The sequence below is a fragment of the Myzus persicae genome, unplaced genomic scaffold, assembly GCF_001856785.1.
Source record: "Myzus persicae strain clone G006 unplaced genomic scaffold, MPER_G0061.0, whole genome shotgun sequence".
In the NCBI taxonomy this organism is placed as follows: Eukaryota; Metazoa; Arthropoda; class Insecta; order Hemiptera; family Aphididae; genus Myzus; species Myzus persicae.
Window position 1 is genome coordinate 1,012,592 of NW_019104377.1, and position 22,792 is coordinate 1,035,383.

General features: G+C 29.8%; 1 protein-coding gene across 1 annotated transcript; it reads right to left on the minus strand.

Annotated features, from left to right (window-relative positions):
* Positions 1 to 10,833: 10,833 nt before the first annotated feature.
* On the minus strand, positions 10,834 to 17,185 carry LOC111041625. Its single transcript, XM_022325935.1, has 7 exons — positions 16,559 to 17,185; positions 14,434 to 14,586; positions 13,990 to 14,097; positions 12,219 to 12,586; positions 11,925 to 12,150; positions 11,225 to 11,604; positions 10,834 to 11,142 (listed from the first exon to the last, which is right to left on the minus strand). The coding sequence occupies exons 1-7, from the start codon at positions 16,938 to 16,940 to the stop codon at positions 10,984 to 10,986; spliced, it is 1,776 nt and encodes a 591-aa protein (XP_022181627.1). The 5' UTR covers positions 16,941 to 17,185; the 3' UTR covers positions 10,834 to 10,983.
* Between the last annotated feature and the right edge of the window lie 5,607 nt (positions 17,186 to 22,792).

A 22,792-nucleotide genomic window follows, 5' to 3' on the forward strand; every position in this document is an offset into this window, starting at 1 on the left:
AATGGCGACCACACCCCCGATAAATAACTCAGATTTTGTTTCCAACGATCGTCCGAGACTGAAAAGTCGGTACACCGAGGGGTAAATCTTAGCAAAACCTATTCGGCCGGTTTTTGGAATAGTGAGCTACGCCCATTTCCTGGTGTGCAAGTCCGCCGGCAGTGGTATCTTATACTACGAGACAGAGTGTTATATTTGTATTTTTTCTATAATAATTCAAATGTATATTACTCAATTAGGTTAAAATGTTTATGAATCAAATCAATATTTTGGACTTTGATGAAATAAAAGCATTTGGATTTTTCAATATCAATTTGAATTTGGTCATAGCAGTAAGTATACCTACAATATATTATACTAATCATATTTTATTTACATCACTGAATAAAGACATTTTCCCGCGATTCTATTGGTTTGAGCGGGACAGAAAATTAAAAGTTAAAAATGTTTTGCAGAGTGAACAATCGTACATCAATGTTTCATTTGTGGTCGGTTGAAAAATCAACACACATTTTTCAGTTAATGTAATTTCATAAATCGCATTATTGATCTACAATAGGCATTTTAGATTCTGAGCATATGAGACATGAGTTGAGCTAGAGTTGTACCTGTTGATTTTTCGCAATGATGATGTGTGTTTTATTTTGAACATTTTTTATCTATGCACGTCATCACGTTTTGGAGCAGACTATTTGCTTCAAATTCAAAGTCTGAGAGTCGTTTCTGGTATAGCAAATTTGATCTAGATAGGAAATCGAAGTGTGTTTCCTATAACAATCGCGGAAAACCGGAATATGTACACGTTTTTTTACAAACCCGTTGAAATTGGAATTTTGTTTTACAGATACTCATATTACTAATGACCGGATTGGCGTCATTGATGCAATTGAGAAATCATCCGATTATGCTTGCAATGGTCAACAATACCCTGTCATTCTACACAATTTGGGTAATTGAAGTATTATAAGCAATATGAATACGTTTTGACTTTCAACAATTTCATAAATACAATTTGATATCATTAATTTAGTCGTCAGTTTAATTTAGCTATGGCCTTACTTGGGCGTATCATAAATGTACGTGATTTAGTATTATAGGTATTACCCACCTATATATATAAGAATCATATAAGGCTATACTTAATAGCTAATTATATTTATTAATAATATATTTAATGTGCGATATTTCAAAATAGAACCTACTCTTCATGTTTTTCGTATGCCATAATATAGGGAATATAGGTATAGGTAATAGGTAATGTGTAATATATAGGTATATAATTCGATTAATTAATAAGAAGAACATTTTTCATCATTAAGATCATTATGATAGTTCTGAGACGTATAATTTTCTTTCAATACAACATATCGGATGTGTACTAGGTATTCAATAACAATAATTTAAGTATTACCTACATTTTCTTTATTGTTGATAAATTGAATTACCTACGTTGTAAATACTAAATTGTAATGAATACAAATTATTTTCAGATTTTCATATAGATGAGGCAAACCGATATTATGCGTCATTATAATATATATAGTATATACATTAGGGTGGTCCTTATTTATATAGGTCAAATATTTATGTTTGAAAATTGAACACGGTACCCCCTTAATTTGTTAAGTTACATGAGTAAGTCATTTGGGTAAAATTTGGAAGATATCACTCAACCCCTTCTGGTGCCGCATTAGGGTTGAAATATGGAAAAAGGGGTAGTTTTTTGTTTTTTTTATTTAATTCAGAAGGTTTAGTATTTAACGAAAATATGTAAAGAGCTAAATGATAGATTTTAACATTGTCTATAAAAAAGCATATAACGTAAATTCTCGTAAGTCCATTGGTTTTTATGAAAAACTATATAATAAAAATGTTCGATGTATTGTAATTTGTAATATACATTTTTCTCGTTTATTTAAAAGCATATAATATAAATATATATCGATGTATGATAACAGTACAATTTTTATTTAATATGTAATAGTTAATCAGTCGAAGAAATACTGTAAACATTTGTCGGTGGCTATGGAAATAATTATTTTTAGAATATAACTGTTCTGTTACCCTTGTTACCACTGAATAATATTGCGAAGTCTTATCTTATCTTATTTTTTTCGTTGGCAGATATTTTTGTCAAAACATTTACGATATTGTCTTCATAGTTTAATGTACAACACACACCATTTTAGTATTCGATAAGTGGTCTAAGCGTATTGTTTCTCTTTCGTCGTTTAATTTAGGGATTAAGTTGTACTTAAAATTGATTAATTATTGTTTAATATGCCACGGTACCGCGTTTTTCTTGTTGGATCAATGGACTACCAAATTACTGGTAGTAAATTGCCATCTAAAAAAAATTGTTTGAGTGTTTTATTTTATAATATTACTTTTTAAAAGATTTCAACACGCGTGGGAAAATATTGATAAAAGCACATTTTCCACATCGGTTTCTGATTTCTATATTCATAATATTTTAAAAAATGACTCTGACGAAATTATTTTATATGCGAAAAAAAAAATTACTGAAAATCTTCCTCGAGATGATTACCAAGAGTTTTTAGAACTCGTTATCATATTTTTAGGCGGTGTTCCACCTCGAGGAATTGCTTTTAGGCAGCCTGATTATACATTGTACGTATATCTAAATTCTAAATATTATGGTCGTTGACAGGAGGAAATCTATTTAAAAAAAGTGTAGTTTCAGGACAGGTACCTACACAAAAATATTTTAAATAAAAAAAATCACATACCTAGGAATTACTTCATAAACGATAAATAGTTGGTAACACATTGGAGGATCTTTCTATGGGGATAGCACATATGAGATTTGACCCACAAATAGCTTATTTTTTTCTGAATCCAGGGATACCAAACCCTAAAATTATAAATAGCGGCACATAGGTTTTTACTTTTTTCCCGTCAACGACAATAGTATACAAAGTACCAACATTTCAGGACTAACTTTATCTGCATTTTGAAAACGAAAAAATCATCTTACCTATTCTAACATTTTTTTGCATAATTGTATTAAGTCTTCTGCATTTATTAGATAGTGTTTAAGTTTTAATTATTGTATTAATGTTATTTAAAGTTTTTTTTATTGCATTTTTAGAAAAATTAAAATTCAGATGCCAATCGTTCAAGAAATATTACACTTTTATCAAAACAATTTTAGAATTATACTTCTCTATACTTAATGCTTATATGAGTTATATTGTTTTGAGAAACTACGTTACAAACTTACGACCAATATTTAAAACTGTATAGTAATTATAATAGGTTTAAAATTGAAATATGTAATTTAAGGAGTAATTTGTTTTTTTGTATTATTATTATTATTCGTGTTTATTTATTTATTTGTTTGTTTTTGGAAAACGCTCCTGCATCTGGGCATTTGCACCACTGCAAAGCGCTTGAGAAGCATCTAAATAAGCGTTCTAAACCCTTAGATACCCATGCTACTGATGTCAGGATTTGCAACAGTGGTTTAAATATGAAGCCGTCCAAATATTTCTATACTGGAAAGTTGTACATACCCTTCCATAACTAACAGTGAAAGATCCCTCTAAAATATTTCAATATTTTTTTTTTCAATCCAAAGATTGGTTCAATGATTGTTGAGTTCTCTCTTCAGTTATAACACTTATAATCCTCTTCAACTCCCTTTATGTTAATATTCCAGTATCTTCCATCACTTGCTTCAGAAATGGAGTCTAGGCCTTCCTCTTTCAAGTTTTCCTTCGATTTTTCCCTCCATTATTGTGGTTATCCAAGGAATATTCCTTATTAAATGTCCGATCGATTCTTTTCTTCTCAATCATAGAGTATTCCATGATTTTTGGATATTCATTCTCCTGAAAACCTCAACATTTTTTATCTTTTCTGTCCATGGGATTTTTAGCGTTCTTCTCCAACACCATACTTTAAAAGCTTCTATTTTGGCTTTCTCAGCCTTCAGTATTGTCCAAGTCTCTGCTCCATATAGAGCTACGCTCCACACAAAGATGTTTGTAAGTGATTTTCTGGTGTCCAAACTTATTCTATTTGAAGTAAAAGATTTATTTTTATAGTAGGCCTGTTTGGCGTGCGCTCTTCCACATACTGAATCGGTATGGCTTTTCCCATGTGATTTCGCTCCCCGGGTATGTGAAGCTTCTAACTATCTCCAGCAATATTCCATCTAAAGCTATGTTTGCATAAATCTACTGTTTGTTACATAATATAAGGATCTTAGTTTTCCGTCGATTTATTTCCATGTGTGTTCTTAAGAGCGTATATTTCTTCGACCATGTGAGTTATGCCTCCTTCACTTTCTGTGATTACAGCAATAACATCCACGAAACCCAACATTCGCATAAGTACTCCACCTATATTTACTCCTCCAATGTTTTGTTTTCTTACATCTTTTAATGCTTATTGTATATATACTATTATATATTATACAGATTTAATAAGGTAGGTTATAGATTGCACCCTTGTCTTGATCCCCTTAGCAAAATTAACCTGGTTGTTACCTTTTTCAGCTTTAATAACTGCGATTTCATTGATCTGTACAGATTATACATAATTTTTTTATCGTTATAGTCTATTCCAATGTCTTCCACAATCTTAAAAAAATGTTGTCCAATTAACATTTATCGAAGGCCTTCTCCGGATCTACAAAGCCAATATTCAGTGGTTTGTGGATTCTTAACATTTTCTCTATGATTATCCATAAGAATATTATCGCTTCACTCGTGCCTCTACTTTTCATAAAACCAAATTGATTTTCAGCTAAACTTTAATTTTTAATTCATCTTCGACTCTGTTCTTTTATGGCATTATCTTTGTGAGAATCTTAGAAGTGTTATGGGGCTAATTGTTCGGTTTTCTTCACAACTCAAAGATTCTTTTCTTGGGGAATGGATGTTATAATGCATTTCTTGAAATCTTTTGGAATAATGCTGGTCTCGCATGTTTTCCCTATTACTCTAAACAGAATACCTTTTCCATAACCATCTAATATCTTTGATAATTCCCCGTTTAAATTATCTATCCCAGGTGCTTTATTACTTTTAAGTTCTTTTAGATTCAAATTCTTGTATTTCAAATTGTTTTCTCCATATAGTTGGTCCCATAGACCTATAAACTAATGGACTGCGTGTTCCTCACCACCCGGCCCACAAGATGTGGCGTCGATATAGTATGAGTGAGAGAGAACTATATTGGGGGAATCATGGAGGAGAGTTAGTCATTAAAGTTATTTATTCCATGAAAATATTTAGTTATCACCATAGACCTATAAAGTTTATAGGTCTATGGTTATCACCACAATATAAAATTAAAAAAAAACCATAGCTTTGTTTCCACATTTTACAATTTTATTTTTCTACTTTCTACTTTAGTGCTTACTGCTTTATTTAACTATATTAAGTTAACTTAAATAGTTATATCGTTTCAATTTCAAATGACTTATTAATACTCACCTAGAAGCCAGGTATTATTGAATAGTCAATATTCTTTACTCGATAATATAATATAAATATTTTATATAGGTACATATTTTTAAATGAAAACAACAAATACATTGAGGTAATTAGTTTATTATTGATGTTGAAACAAAATTATTTTTGTTAATTTGGATCTCAATCTTTTTTTTGGTTGACATAATTGATTATTATAATAGTGTAATCTAATTTTCATGTATTTTTGTATAATAAATTTAACAATTTGTAATAAATGATTGTTTAGTGGAGATTGTGATAAAATGTGACTATTTAAAGAAGGAAATATATTTTTTATGTTAATTTGAGACATGGTTTTTATTATTAAAAAATCTATTGGGTTTCCCAAATGTTTAGGAACTTCGTTAATTCTGGAAATAAATACTTGTTCACTTGCCTTACAAAGTGTTATGACGTCAGTTGATGATTTTATTAGTCCTCCTCTATTTTTTATGTCAATAAGTGCATGTTTTTTTGTCTGATCTACAAGAGCATCACAACAAATATGACAAGTAATAGTTTTTTTTAATTGTTTTACTACAAAACCTGAAATGTATTCTATTATATCTTGTCTATAGGTATCCATATCCATGTCTACAGCATCATCTTGTTCATTATCATCAGCAAAACTTTGCTCTTCCTCTACACATAAAATATCCAAGAAATTTTCTTTGATTATTTTTTTACCACTAGAAACAAATAAAATACTGGTTGAATCTTGAGGGGCACAATTTGCATTTGAAGAAACTGACAATTCAGTATGAACCAGTAATCTTTTGTAAGTGGCTTCAAACTGTGCTGCTGTAGGATTATTATTAAAACCACCTCTTGATCTTATTGCAGAAAACAGCATTTCCAGATGGTCCTGAGAAATTTTATATGAAAGGATAAAACTCATTTGTCCAGTTTTAATAACATTTTCAAATAATCTTCTCATACTTTGAAGACACACAATGAGTCCATTAAAACCTGTTTTTCGTGGAGATGTAAGTATGTTTAAATGGTCTTTGCTTTGTAACGATTTTAAATAATTTATTGATGAATCAATAAAATTATTCATATCAGTCTCGTGCTCTAAGAATAATGGTTTCTTGTATTTAAGTTTGCTTAAAAAATTTCTAGTGTTAAGAAAGTCAAACACATCATTTATTTTTCTACAAAATGTAATTGTTGCATTGCAATTTTCAAAATTTTTAATTTGTTTTGTTTTACAATATAACAATGCATCAGCTACACTTGTGCTTAGTACTTGTGCAGCCAAGGAAACTTTCATTTTTTCTTTGCTATAAAAAACATGTCTAGACCGAATTTTTGTAGCCAAATGCAGCCTGTTGTCTTCTTGCAACTTTACTAATTCTTTAAAATATTTCCACTCTATAGCGTTGCCGTCAGCATCATATAATATTTCCCAATCTCCAATCGTATTTCTGACTAGCTTTAGCATATGAGCTGGGTCTAAAAATATACACACATCTTCTTTTGTCACTGGATGGAGAAACGATGAAATTTGATTGTGTAGATCTGCTCCTAAATGTCTGGCCATTGAAATATTAGAAGCAGCTCCGTCAAAGGTAAGAGTTTTTACAATAGCACCGGTTTCATGAATATTAATTAGACACGTCTCAAGGAGATTGGCTTTTTCTTCAGCAGTTAATCCATTTATTAGGAAGTATGCAACAGGGATTTTCCAATGTGAATTTAATGCAACGATTAAGAACACAAGAACTTCTGTAGCTTTTGGCATTGCATCCGAATCATTAACTTTGTGTCCATAATTAATGTATCCCTGTAAGTGTTTACCATTAAAATGTACAGCTTCTCTGATAGACATTTCATCCATAATTAAACCACACACTAAATTTAAATTTTTTTGTTTCATTTCAGTTACTTTTATTGCAATGGCATTCAACGATTCTTGAGTAATTCCTGGAGACCCATCAATAGTGGAATACCACTTACGGATAGTGCTTGGATGAGGCAAACATTTTTTGAATGTTTTTCTCACATAATTGTATGCTGCAGGTGAATAGAAATGCAATGTGAGTGCAAAAGATCGTAATTCTGGGGTCACTGTGTTCCCTGAAAATGTATGTAATTGATTCATCACCATTTCGTGCAGACTACTTGACAATGTTTCCTAAATGTTTATAACCCACTAGTAAATACAGCCTATTTAATTAAATCAATAGTATAATACATACCTTCAGAACTGTAAAACAATTATCTGATATCATTTTTTTTTCATCCTTTAGATGTTTCACTAAATCATCTAATGTCTTCACTCTTTTAGTCAATAATAAATTTTTTTTATTCAGGAACTTAATTCGTTTTCGTTGATTTTCTACAGTTGCATGTGAAGCATTCCAAAATTGCAACCTTCTGTTAGGGGTATCAATTTCATTAATATGTTTAAAATCACCCACAAAACATTTTCTCTTTCTGTAAAATTGAATTTAGAAATTATATATTTTTATTAAATTAAATACATTGTAATTGAATACAAGTAGTATATATGTGCCAACAGGCAACAATCCATGTACAATTATCATTAATTTCTGTTTAAAATAGTAATTGTGGTAAATTGTTTTCTTAATTTTAATTTTATATGAAATTAAACACAATATGTTAAATAGAAATTAAAGATAACTGCGCTAGAATTGATACATTTGTACTACTAATACAAATTATACAATATGCTATGAATATTATAGAACTTACTTATTAGCAGATACATCTGATGATGACTTTTCTGTACTAGATATTGTTTCTACTGTATTTTGTTCAGTGGCTTCAGTTGAAACTATAACTGTGTCTAGTGTCTCTGTTACACCTAAAAATATAATTTAACTATAGGTACTAAGTATTATATTAAAAGTGAAAATAATATTATTTATCTTACTTGACATTGAACAGTTTAATGATTCAAAAGGTTCAGCAGATGCATCTAATAAAGACAATGTCACAACTTCTTCCTCTGCATTATAATTAGAAGCAGTATTTGACTCACAAAATAATGATCTACGTGCAGCTAAAATGTTTAAATATTTTTTAATATTCAGTTCTTATAACATATTTATACCTTGTATTAAATTTTAAAATCTTATTTATAAAAATAAATATTGATTGTCTTTTTTAACAAAATTATTTGCAATTTTATCAACATTTTAAGTTTAAACTTGAAGACTGTGTAGTTTCAATATTTTTTATGTGGTATATGTACAACTCATGAGGAAGGTTATATTAAATTTTCAAAGTGTTTTACCAAGCAAATACATTTTTATCAACATTTAATGATTTTTACTTACTTGGGTTTAAGATACTTGGGACAGCATTTTTTTTCAATTGCTTAGTTTGATATACACTGGTAGCTGTAATTTCGTAGTCCAAATCAGAATCAAAATGTAGCCCACAGAGGGTACAAGTTTTTGTTAGCTTAAATGATGGATTACTTTTTTCAAGAAATTTAATCCATTCCTTAGAAATATCTCCTTTAGGAAGTCTAAACATATAGAAAAATTTAAAAAAAAAATTGAATTTTTTTCAAAATGTGTTTTTTATTGTTAGAATGTCAATAAAAAATAAATACCCGTGAAACTTAATTCCTTGACCAGCTTTGGAGTTGCATCCTTTCACTGAACAAGTTTTAACCATTTTTTATTTGAAAAAATATCAAATTAAATTTAAAAAAAAATAAAAAACGTGTAATTAGCAAAACAGCATAAAAAACACATGTAAACACAAAGTCACAACTACTGAACTACGCAAGTAGGTACTAGGTACGTCCAATGTCCAGTGGGGGGGAGTGAGGATTTGTTTACACAACAAAATTTTTTAATATTTAAAAAAATTAGAATCTAGCACAATAGTTTTTTTTTTCAAATATTGGTCACACTGTATTTCCCCCAAGGTCTCTTTTCTCTCTTTAACCATATCGACGCCACGTTTCTCTGTCTAAGCGCAGTCCATTAGTTTATAGGTCTATGGTTGGTCCTGTGTTGTATTGCATATCTTCCCGAGATTCTACCATGGATAGCTGTATAGTGTCTGCTTGTTTGTTTCTATATAGCTTTTCTATGTAATCTTCCCACGTCTTAGCTTTTCCTCTTCGTCAGCTATAATTCTTTCATCACCGCTTTATAGAAACGTTGACCTATTTCTATGTTTTCTAAAAAGTTTTTTTATTATCATGTATGCCTTTCGACCGTTCCTTTGGAAAGGCAGTCGTCTACTGAAGAGCATTTATCAATCAGCAATTCTTATTTTGCTTTCTTTGACTCTCTTATAATGTATCTATGTATGTATGTTTCTGTATACTTTGTTTTTCTCTTTTTCCATTTTTATATTTCCTTCATTCTTCTATGACAATAATATTCGTTATACAAGGTTTTGATGGGGGAATTTGAACTTAAATAATGGTTGAAAAAAATTCGCGTCTGGGTACTTATTTTTGATATTTTTTAACTTTTAAATATAAGAAATCTTATGTAGGGTTCTGTATTATATTTTCAAGATTTTTTACCACGTTTACACGTTTTTATCAACTGTTAAAAAAATTGCTATAGGGACTCAATAATAACCTCGTCATTGAGAAGGTTTATTGTGTGGGATGTGTTAAATTCGAATTCAATGATAAACCATTACTCATAGAAAATTATTCTGAGATCAAAACATTTTTTTTTAGTTTTATAAATTAAATTATTTTTACTTGTTTTTGAAACTTTCTAAAATAAAATTAGAATCTATTGTCATAATTTATAAGTGTTGGACAAAAATAGATACGCATTCAGTGTAAGTATATTCTTCTAATTAATTAAATTAAATGTATAAGTACATGGTACCTACATTTTAGGACTTTATCTGTATTCTGAAAACGAAAAAATCCACATTGTTTTGCTTATTTAGTCTCCTGCATTTTAGATAGTGTATAAGTTTAAATTATTGTATTTAATATTATTTATACTTCTAATGTCCAACAAAAATTAGCGTAACACATAGCGCTAAACTTTTATTTATATTTTAAAAAGAAAAACTTACGAGAAATAATTTTTAAAATGTTCAAACCTTAGATGTTAAAATATAAAATTTATAAAAATATTGTGTTTGTTTGACTAAAATTATAAAAATTTGAGAGTTCAATTTGTTTCTATATTGGAAAGTGACACTTATCCTTCCATTACGAACAGTAATGGATCCCTTTGGAAATATATGAACATATTACTTTAATTCTATGGAATTGAAGCAATTTAAAAAAAATTAACTACTAAATTTACGCTGTAATCAGATAATATGAAACATGAATATTATGTGGGTGAAAATAATATTAGTAACAAGTAAATGATACAATCCAAAATATCTTGGTATAGTTATTTTATTATTTTAGCAGTCAAGTTCATACAAACTATTAAAAACATTAAAATAAATTTAATAATAAAAAGTTTAACTCTTACATACATTGTAACAATCATAACTTCTTTATATATAACATTCAATGTTAAATCTACTAAATATTAGTCATTTCATAAAAACATAGGTCTAAAAACATAACACGTGCCAAATAATAGGATTGAGGCATGGATTTTAAATACTGTTGATGGTAGGACTTGAATGTATTTAATATTTTTTGAGTCCAATGTAACAAAATTGTAACTCCAGATAGAATCTGAAAAATAAATAATAAAAAAACAAATTGTTAACATTACTCCTAGAGACTAAAATAAGTATATCTTTTATTTTTCAATTACCTCGTTTTTTATCACGAAAGATTTAACATCACCTAAATTATCAGAATTGGTATGATTATAAAGTCCAAACATTTTTATTTTGACATTGATAGGTTCATCATTTTGTAATTGTATAATTTTAACAATTAACTCCAAGACATCAGACTCAATTGATTGGAAAAAGTCATCAATTGAAACATATTTTGGTGAGAGTATTCGACAGCTTAAAAAACCGCCATCACTTTGAACTCCCTTTATTTGTATTTTTTCATTTTTTAAATAAAAAAGTGAAATTTGATGTGCTGTTGTCTCTAAATGTTGCTTGTAATTTTGTTGAACTACATATATACTACAAAGTTTACACCGAATCAGCTGCAGGGGTTCAGTCTTTTGAAGATTATCTAAAATATATTTTAAAATTATAGTTGGTTTTTTTAGTACAGAAGGTAAGGTAATACACAGACTAAAGCTAAACAATAGTCTGAGTATTGTAATACTATCAAAAATCAACAGTAATACTTCCAGTAAAATAATTTAAATTAATGTGGACTATAAATATACTGTTCCAAAATAGCTTTTACAACCAAAAAAATGTTTAAATAATACAGTTTAATCCTCATAAAATAGTTGTTTTAAAATAACTGATAAGTTAGTAATCTCATTATAGCTAGTTTACCATGGTTTTATGTAAATTATCTATAGAAACATTATACATAATTACCGGTGTTAATGTGATCGTCGCTGATATCATTATTATGATTGATCTCGACAGGTGGTTTTGATGCAACTTCATTTTCAAACAATTTTTTTGCTATACCTATTTCGACATAAAGTGTTTCTTCCAGAGTCCAACTAGATTCTGCTGTACTTAATGCATTACTTTGAAACATAAATGATTTCACGATATCCTTGTACAGCTCACATACATTAGTGTCTTTGGTCAATTCCTAAAATATTAATGTACTATAAAATCAGATCTTAAATATATTAAAATATAATGAAAAAATTAGATTACTTTATTATATACATCAAAATGCTTTACTTCAGCAATATTTTTGTTTTCTACATTTAAGCTATCTTCATGATAAAGTGCAAAAAAAAAAACATCTACCACAAGTGCACTGTGCTCTAAAAGTATGTGGTTTACTAAAATAGTGAAATATTGTTCAATAGAGTTTAAAAACTCTGTTGTATTATCACGAACGGAACAGGAAAATATTCTATAATTTTCAAAATCAATACGGTCTTTAAAATATTCCTCACATGCACTAATGTGTCGGGTGGTTTGAATATGTTGATTATAATAAAATACATTAAAAAATGTACCACATATATGACACGGAATTTCTTCATTTGTATTTTGAACGAACATACTTGAATTACCTAAAAAAAAGTTTAAAAAAAATTATAAAGTTATTTGATTTAGATTTATATCTAAAATTTAAATTATGTACATAATATGACATTTAATTATTATTAAAAAAAAAAAAATATTTTACTAAATTAGAAATATAATACAAACCACATGAAATTATAAATTCTCGGCATAAGCAAAAATAAGACACTAGAGTAAAAAAAAAGATAAAGGAAAGGAACTCATACCCCTACCAGTACAGTTATCTGAACTAGTGTTTCCCAACCCATAGATCCTAACCAAAATGTAAGCTGCAAAATTATTTTAACAGATGAAAAGTATGTTATAATATGATTAAAAGATTAAATTACATAAACAATACTAGTAAAGTAGTACCTATCTATTACAGAAAATAATACAACTAGAATTTGTTTTATGTGATGCCTGGCAAAAGAGTTGAGTCACCACATAAAAGGTTAGGAAACACTGATCAAATAAATCAACAAATAAAAATATGTAATTGCTGATATCATAAAAAAAATTGAGCATTTTCAATAAACACGAAAAAAATAGTATGAATACACAGGATTTGTTTAAGAACTAGTGATGTAAGCTTCTTGGAAAAGTTTTATAAGGTTTTTTTTTTATAATATTCTATAAGAGACAGGCATTATTTATGGCTCATATACATACATACTATTATATCAAGCAACACAAACATAAAAAAAAATATCAACATCAAGGCAATATGAGGTGTAACAAAAAGCATTGACTAACACAATAACTTATTTTTTTTATTATTCACGGTACAGCATCAACTACTAGGTAATTAGCTTACAACAAAATAAATATCAGCTCCACACAAATAGATACTATGGTTTTCTAAAGTGGGATATATTGAAGACATATTGTCAAATCAGGCATTTTACTATGTGTCTAGCAAATAGTCAAAGAATTTAATTTTTACGCAATTTCACTATCTGCCTAGACATTTAGTTATTACCTATAATGTATAAACACTTACGCTCACTATATTCATAGAATAAATGTTTTCATTTTTATTTCTTCAAACTGAAAATAAAAATTAAAAAATTTGATCCAAGTTTTTTTGGAAAATTTCAAAATAGCCAATTTTTAAATCTTAAAGGAACAATTTTTATGATAAAAACATTTATTTTTTAGAATTTTTTAAACTACCAATATTTTTTGGAGTAAATCAATTTAAAACGTAATAATTGTTTTTGGGAATTTCTTGATGAGTGCATTTCTTAAATTATTTTTTATCTATATAATTATTGTCATACGTTTAACTAGTATTAATATTCTTTTTTCAGATCTTTCTGTTACACTGTGTATAATAACAAAACTTACGGTATTTAATTTGCACATCTTTTTTTTTTTAAATATTAGTACCATCAACTGTACCACTTACCTATGTCTTTTAAGCTTCTTTTTTCGGAATTTGTTTGACGATCATTAAGACTAACAGGCTTGACTGCTTGTAATTCCATTGTATCATTAATATTCGACATTTTCATACCTGAAATAATTCAAATTTAATATTATCTTCTAATTTCAATACAAATCGATTGCACCTATTATCAATTCACAAAGGATTTAGTAAATTTTTTTTATTTAAAAATATATTTACAATCTATATGAGACAAAATATAATGAGAAAGTGTGTTGACATACATAATTTGACATACTAACATAATAGGAAGGCTCCCTGCAGTGCCACCAAACCAGAAATTAAGTAAAATTACCTATAATTTATTTGTTTTTGTTTATTTTAATTGTAAATAAACACCCTTCTAATGAAAAATAAATATCTTATGGATACATTTTTATAATAGTATAGTGTTTTTCTGCTTACTATCATCAAAGGTATTCACAGTTGGTTCAACAGTTTCCATACTTTTTGACACATTATCAAGATTATTGGAATTAATATTTTCAATATCAGCAGTCGAAAGTGATGATTCTGTTTCTGACCGATGAAAATCAATTGTCTTCAACTCTTTACAACCTTAAACAGAAACATGTCTTAGAATTTTTTAGCGAGTGCAAATTGTTATCAAATTTCATCATGATTATTCATCATTTTATTCATCATCAATAAAAAAAAAAAACTTTTAACATTTTACCTACTTTTGAGATCTAAATATATACATCAATAATAAATGAACATGGCAAATGTGCAATATAGATAATATGGTTATGTACCTATGTACTAACACCTACCTATTTATAGAAAATAGAAACATAGTTCAACACACAAGTTAATTTCTAAATAAATTGCAAATATTATGTATAAAACTATAAGGTGTAAATGTGTAAAAATAAAATTAACAATATGTACAACTATTGAAGATTAGTCTATCTGAAACTGTCTTAGGTATCCTGAAATTTATTATAAATATCAAACCCTTGATACCTGACTAATTTTCTAGATTATTAAAAAAAATTATCATTAAAATAATTTAAATATAGGTAAGATAACACCGATTGCCAATAGTAATAACTAAGGCTCGGGACTTCTAGGAGTTTGCATGTTTTTTTTAATAATCATTAAAAACATAGCTAAGTAAAATAGAAATTTGTTTCATAGCATTACAAGTTTATATTTAAAATTTATAGTAGCATATTTTGCATATTTGACCATATTTCATTTATAAGTGCATATTTGACCATTTTTCATTTTATTAGTGCATATTTGACAATATTATTTATACGAGGAGTAAGTTTTTAGTTTTATAAAAAAAAATTGTATTTTAAATAGATTTCCTGGACCGGATATAAATATTTAAAAAATTAATGTTTGCGATTTTCTTGCCTATCATTATAACTGTATTGTTATTTATCGGTAGACCACACTCTTGATGATTCCTGATAGGCGATAAGCCGATAATGATAATAAAAAAAACTATGACTAGTTGTAGATAGAGGCCAGACGATCCCTTGAATAGTAATAGTTGACAGTTGGTGTAATGTGTTCTTCGTATTTTGGTTTCGTGAAGTGTTTTTTCTTTCGAGTGAGCCCATAATAAAATAATTTAAAAAATGCCTAAACCAAAACCTGTAATTGGCTTAACAATTTTGTAAAAGAATATCATTTTTTTAAATGCATATTTATTGATTGTTTAGGGCATAAATGCATGCATATTTTAAGGTTTTTAAGGGCATGAAGTCCCTAGCCCTAGTAATAACTAGTAAATATACAAACCCGAAGTACAGAAATAGTCAAGAAATAGCTATTAAAATATTACAGAAATTCCAGTGTAAGTAAAAGTAAGCAACAATGACTAAAACGATATTGAGGATGTTGTACACAATTTGAATATAATTTAAAAAAGATGTTTTCAGTTAGCTTTTCAGCAGAGTACAAAATATAATCTCTTCATAAGTTGTCATAATTTAAAGATAATAAGTAATTTAATATTGATTATTAGGTAGGTATAATATCCACGCTATAATTACAATTTGAGATCACCTAGGGACCTCATATCTAATTCATTAATTCGACTAGGCAAACAATTTAGAGGCATCAAATTCTATTAATATTTTATAAAATAACATGTATTGAAATGTTTTGAATTTATATGATTTTTAAATAACAATTTTATTTCAAGCTACTTAGGAGACATTTGGGTTTGTTACATAGTCAATCCTTCAAATAATAATATGCTTGAATATCAATACCGGATATCATTAGGTACCACATACCTACAGAATAAGACTGAACACCTTTTGAACTTGAAAGTTAATGAAAGTTAAAGTGGAATGACAATAGATTACACAATCCAATACAATTATCATACTCAAGCGACAGCCGACAATGGCTAGGTAATGTACACTGATAGAAGTTTCTACAATTTATTACAAATGGACACAATAATATTTAATCCGGAGAGGGAAATTGATCGTACAGTCCTTTCAGACCAAATCTACTAGTTAATGTAAAAATAATAAACAGCCTTCACAAATAAAAGAACACTCACTTGGGGCATCTAACGCTTCGGTGGGGCTTGTAGAAGTCGACCTCGGTTTGACTATGGCAGTCGCCTTCTCAATCTGTACAGAAGTATAGTTTCCGTGCGCGGTCGAAGGCTCGTGATTGTGTGGCCGCCGAGGTACGAATGCGGTCAGCCTATTTCTGGCGACGTCCCGTTGAACAGCAAACCGCTTCCGCCGCCACCGCTTTGTCCGGACGGCGGCAGTGGCAATCTGTCCAGCGCAACCGTGTTCCACGCACTTCCACAGCATCCAGTCGCTGCCGTTTCCGTCACAGGTGTTGCCAGTCCACTTTTTCTCGTACGTGTATCCCTCGTGCTCCATGATTTCGCTGGGCTCAGAGTCGCTGTCGTGCTCCATCACATCCATTGCCGTGAAATCCGATGGAAAAGACCGTCCTAACCTAGTCTGGTCTGGACAGTCGCTTGTCGCGGTCGGGTTCTGACCACTGGAGAGTGCAGTCTGGAGCCAGTCGCCAGTGGGCAGTAGGCACTCTAGTGGACTGGCACTGGTATACGGTCGTGGGAAAACGAAATCGTACCGGCCAAACCGGCGCCCAAAGTACGGCGGTTCTACAATTAGATAACACGTGCGTTCGAGTCAAGGTTTATAGATAATATATATATATTATATATATATAATATATATATATATATAATCTATTATCTATAAACCTTGCGTTCGAGTCATGTCGATTATAAGAACTGATAAGTGATATCAGTCGAAGAATAGTCCGTGGTATTGTTTACATTACCATGGTTACAGGTATACACCTTTACAGCTATACCACAGACTATATGAAAAAAGTATATATATTTATATAGTCCGTGCCCATATCATAATATACGGTTAATCATATTGTGAATATATAATAATATTATATTCACAATATGATAGTAAGTTATATAGCACGAATTCGTGTTATATAGTTATATAGTTATATTATATTATAATATAACTAGCGATGCGCCCCTACTCCGCACGGATGCAATGCTGATACCACAACATGTATTTATGTACAACGTTCACAGTTTTTTTGTCAAAAAAAGTTACAAAAACAACTGCTTATACAGCTGCTACACACCAAATGACAACATTAAATATATGGTTAAACACCGTGTTGCAGTCTACGTCGAACATTTGTTAATTACAACTTACAAGGTACGTAAGTTTTAATAAGTTATTGCTAATAGTGAAGAAAAATGTATCTCCTTTTCAAAATATATCAGTAGGACGTTTACTAGATATACGATTCGTTGACACGTGTAGGTTTATGGCATCAAAGTTGGGGTTTCTTGCTAAAAACTTTTAACTCGGGATTTTTTTAAATTCTTCGAGACAGCCAAATATTTTTATGCCCGGGATATGCCATTAGTCACCTGTCCTCTAGGGGTGTGTATCCATACGAGTATACGGATGGCTGGGAATTGGGATAAATTTAACGCGCCGAGTATACCGCCGAAAGAAGAATTTTATAGCACGCTTAGCAATAACTTTAATACTATTAGCGTCATAAGTCATAACCTAATTCAGTTACAAGTTAGTGCTGGCGCTAGGGGAGGACAAATGGGACATATGTCCAGGGCCCCGCACTTGTCAAAGGGTCTCACGATTTTTTATTACCATAAGACACATTGACATTTTACATAATTATATTGACAAATTATAAATCTATAAATGTATTATTCTATACTACACATCACACAATATGTATTATACTATATAATATATATTAATCCTATCACCAGTCATTTGGAAAACAATATCCAAATCGACTAAATCTAGCAAAAAATATTTAGCTTAATTTTTTACTCCAAAGTAAATCGTTATCGATACGACGAAAGAGTAATATTTTGACGATACCCGTCGGATAGGATCCCTACAATAAATATTTATTATCTCTATAGTTATTGTTTTCTCTATTCTTTATTTGGAAAGTCTTTCCGCGTATTGCCGTATGTCCGTATGACAGTATTATAGAAGGGGCAAGAGCTATATTCTTAAAATATTTATTTGATTAGGTATCTGTTGGCCTGTTGCATATTCAGCATTTATATTATATACTTAACGTTTATATTAATAATAAATTCAGGGCTCATAACTTCTAGCATTTGCATATTTTTTTTGAGAGGTCCTAGAGATACCAAAGTGAGCTATAAATTGGTTTCAGATAACTAAGAAGCTAAATACGAAATTTTATATTGCATATTTTTGCATATTTCGAAGTATAAGTGCTATTTTGCTTTTTTTCTATTTTCCAACATTTATTTTGCATAATATATTTTTTTTTTTCAGTTCCGTAGCTTTTAAAACATTTTTTCTTAATAATAAAAATTAATTATAGTCATATTAATTATTTTTATTAATAATTAATTCGTGTCAATTAATTGTTCTTATAATATTATAAGAAAAAAACTATATATATACGAGTTTAGATGACGTGCGACCTAGAGAGAGTGTATGCCCGACGCTTGGTAATCCCATCGTTAAAGAAATTGTAGCATAATATGCACTAGTATTTTATTTTTATAGTTTCTAGGTATTCCGATATCATTATCTAGATATTCCGATATCATTATTTTCAGATTATTTACAGATTATTACTCAATACTCGGTAATATTTTGCAGTCGTTTCCGATTGTTCGTATTGTATGCATGCTAGTTCATTTCGTGAATTCACAATCTTAATTCTGTAGTTTTGTTCATACATAATTTATTTTAAAATGCCTAAAGAAAAACAATCTGTTTCTAGTCGTCTTAAAAATATTGTTCGCGAATTTGGTGAAAATACATTTGCAACCGACGCTAGTGTATTACTATGTAAGTTTTGTAATATTAAAATTAACCACGAAAAAAAATTTAATATCACACAACATTTAAAAACCGAAAAACATATTAAGGCCGTTAAACGTGCAGAAAATCAAGGTGAAAAAAAAAAAAACAATTGGTTACCAACTCTACCAAAAAGTCCTCATTCAGTAAAGACTTGTGTTTTGCGTTGTTATCAGCAAATATACCACTGAATAAAGTTTCAAATCAAAGCTTTCGTACATTTTTGGAAATTTATACCGGAAATAATGTTCCTACAGAAACAAACTTGAGACTTGGATACATAGATGACATTTTTGACGAAACAATGAGTAAAATTAAACTTGAACTGTCTGGTAAAAAAGTTTGGGTCAGTATTGACGAAACTACCGACGTTGAAGGTAGGTTTGTTGCGAATGTAATTGTTGGTATACTTGAAGCAGATTACCCGGGTAAACAATATTTAGTTCATTCAGAACAATTAGACAAAACAAATTATTCGACTATTTGCAGAGTATTTGACAAATCTATTGGAATCATTGGTATTCAACACGAGGATGTTTTATTGTTTACATCCGACGCCGCTCCCTATATGATAAAAGCTGGTAATACATTGAAAGCATTTTATTCCAAAATGATTCATATTACGTGTACAGCTCATGGACTCCACCGAGTAGCAGAGGAAGTAAGGGGAAAATTTAGTAATGTCGACAAACTTATTTCTAGTGTTAAAAAAATATTTCGAAAAGCACCAAACCGTGTTCAACTGTTCAAAGATGAAGCTCCTTATTTAAATTTGCCACCGGAGCCTATTATAACACGTTGGAGTACGTGGATCATCGCCTCGAATTACTATTGTGAAAATATTGAAATCATACGTACAATTCTCGAAAAACTAGACGCCGATGATGCTGTTAGCATCAAAGAGGCCAAAAAATATATTTCCAAAGCTGGTATTGAAAGAGATTTGGCCTACATAAAATCCAATTTTACAATTTTAACAGTTTTACCAAGTTGCAAGAACAAGGACTACCATTAGCTGAAGCTATAAATGTATTTGAAAATGTTGAAAAAGTATTTGAAACTCTTCAAGGACCCATTGGAAAAGCTGTTTTTAATAAACTCAATAACGTCACCCACAAAAATGTCGGTCTTAAAATTTTAAAAAATATTTCAAATATATTATCTGGTATAACTATGAACACAGCACTTGAACCTGGACTTCCTGAAGACTTCTCAACAGATGATCTCGTGTACTTTAAGTTTGCCCCAATTACGTCAGTGGACATTGAGCGATCGTTTTCAATGTACAAGACTACTCAGTAACAATCGAAGATCATTTCACTTTGAAAACTTGTACAAACATCTAATTATTCAATGTAACTTTCAAGGTAACTATATGTTTAAAAATATTTAAAATATATGTCATTATTAATTATAATTTATAATTATTTTTATAACAGAACAATCGCAGAATAAATGAGTACCACAAGTCGTTTACCACAATAATTCCGATATAATATTATTCAATTTTTTTTTTTAATAATAAAAGCTTGATAATTTTTTTTATACAAATGTTTTTTTTTCGCATATTTTAGTATTTTTAGTGCATATTTAAGCACTTATATGAATGTTTTTCAGAGCATATTATTGCGCTTATAACAACCTTTTTTAGAGCTATAAGTTATGAGCCCTGAATTAATAATCATAAGTATCATATTAGTATATTACGATCGGTGGGGATTGTCCATCAGTCATTAGCAAGTAGACAATTTTAATGTACGCCATATTGGCCCATACAGATTTATACGTTTGACAATAAAAGACAATAATATACGTTTGTGTCATTATTCATATTAACAACACACAACAAATTGGCGACGAAGATAACAATAGTTTAATCGTAATCATTATTGCTTTAGAAGTTTCAAGTGTTAAGTGTATTCATACTAATACAAAATGACACCTCCAAAGACTGATTCTATAATGAACTTCAATCAAGTTATTGGGTCACCAGGAACATTTGAAACAGGTATGGATATTACAATTTTCGAATCAAAATTGACAAATTTTTTTTTGACAAATTCAATCGAAAACAACATTAAAAAAAAGCAATATTACTGTCATCGGTCAGTGAGGAAATTCATAAGGTGCTTTTTAGTTTATGTGTTCCTAGCACGCCTATAACGATGTTGAGTATGATACTCTTATGATAAGTTTAAACAAGTATTTCAAGCCAATTAAGTCCTACTTTGTGGCTAGGTATAACTTTTATCAAGCTAAACAAAGACAGAACGAATCTATGTGCCAATGGGGTGTATGTGTTAAGAATCTTGCTTCAAAATGTGGTTTTTCTCGGAACTAACAACGGTCATCCGGGACGTATTTGTTGTCGGTATGGGTTCAGGACCAATCCAAGATCGTCTGTTAGAAGAAGATCCCTCAAAAGTTGGAGTAACGTATTCAATTCTAATTGAAATTGCAACAACCAAAGAAGCAGCAATGAATGACAAAAGTGGTTGGAATAAAGAAGAATGCGCAGATTTGAAGTACCAGGAAAAAAATGGACACTTTCAAGCCAAGCAGGGTTTCAACACATCCGAGGAACAAATGTGATTTTAAAATAACAATAAATCCGGTATTAGAAGGGACTGAATATCCGCTTCCAAAAATAAAACATTTGTATGCAAATATTAGTGGTGCAAAATATTTTTCGGTGGGGATTGTCCATCGACCATCGGTCATTAGCAAGTAGACAATTTTAATGTACCCCATATCGATTTATGCGTTTGACAATAAAAGACTATAATATACGTTTGTGTCATTAATAATGACACATCCTCCAGACAATCACTGCCGCGATAAATAACCGGCGCGGTTGGTATATTAAATTGCTCGATAATCTCTAACGGGACTTTTTCGGACGCTTTAACTAAAAACCCATAACTCATAGATTTGTGGTTAGGTATTACAGTCATATGTTCCCCCTGTTCTCATTAGTTTTCACCGGTAGAGCTTCAAAATCTGCGTAAATAGTGAATAGGTGTCGTTGAGCATTTGCCAATTATCAAATTCGAACGATGTGTCAATATCAGATATGGGTAGAATCGGCTTATGAGATCCACGAATTAATTTATGCTGCTTAAATGCTATCTGTCCACTTAATTTATATTTTAAACTTTGATCGTCAACGATGCAAAGCATCGTTTGCAGAAATATACTGAATGGCCGTGTAATATTATTCGCCAGCGGATTAAGCGCGAACAATTTGAGATTTAGACGTAGTGACTTTTCTCCGGCAGTGAATATAATAATGTCGAAATGCTCTGATTTTTTGAAGAAGGTTGAGATATTTTTTTAACTCCGTAGTTAAATATTTACAGAGACTGCCGGGTTATTTTTTTTTGAAAATT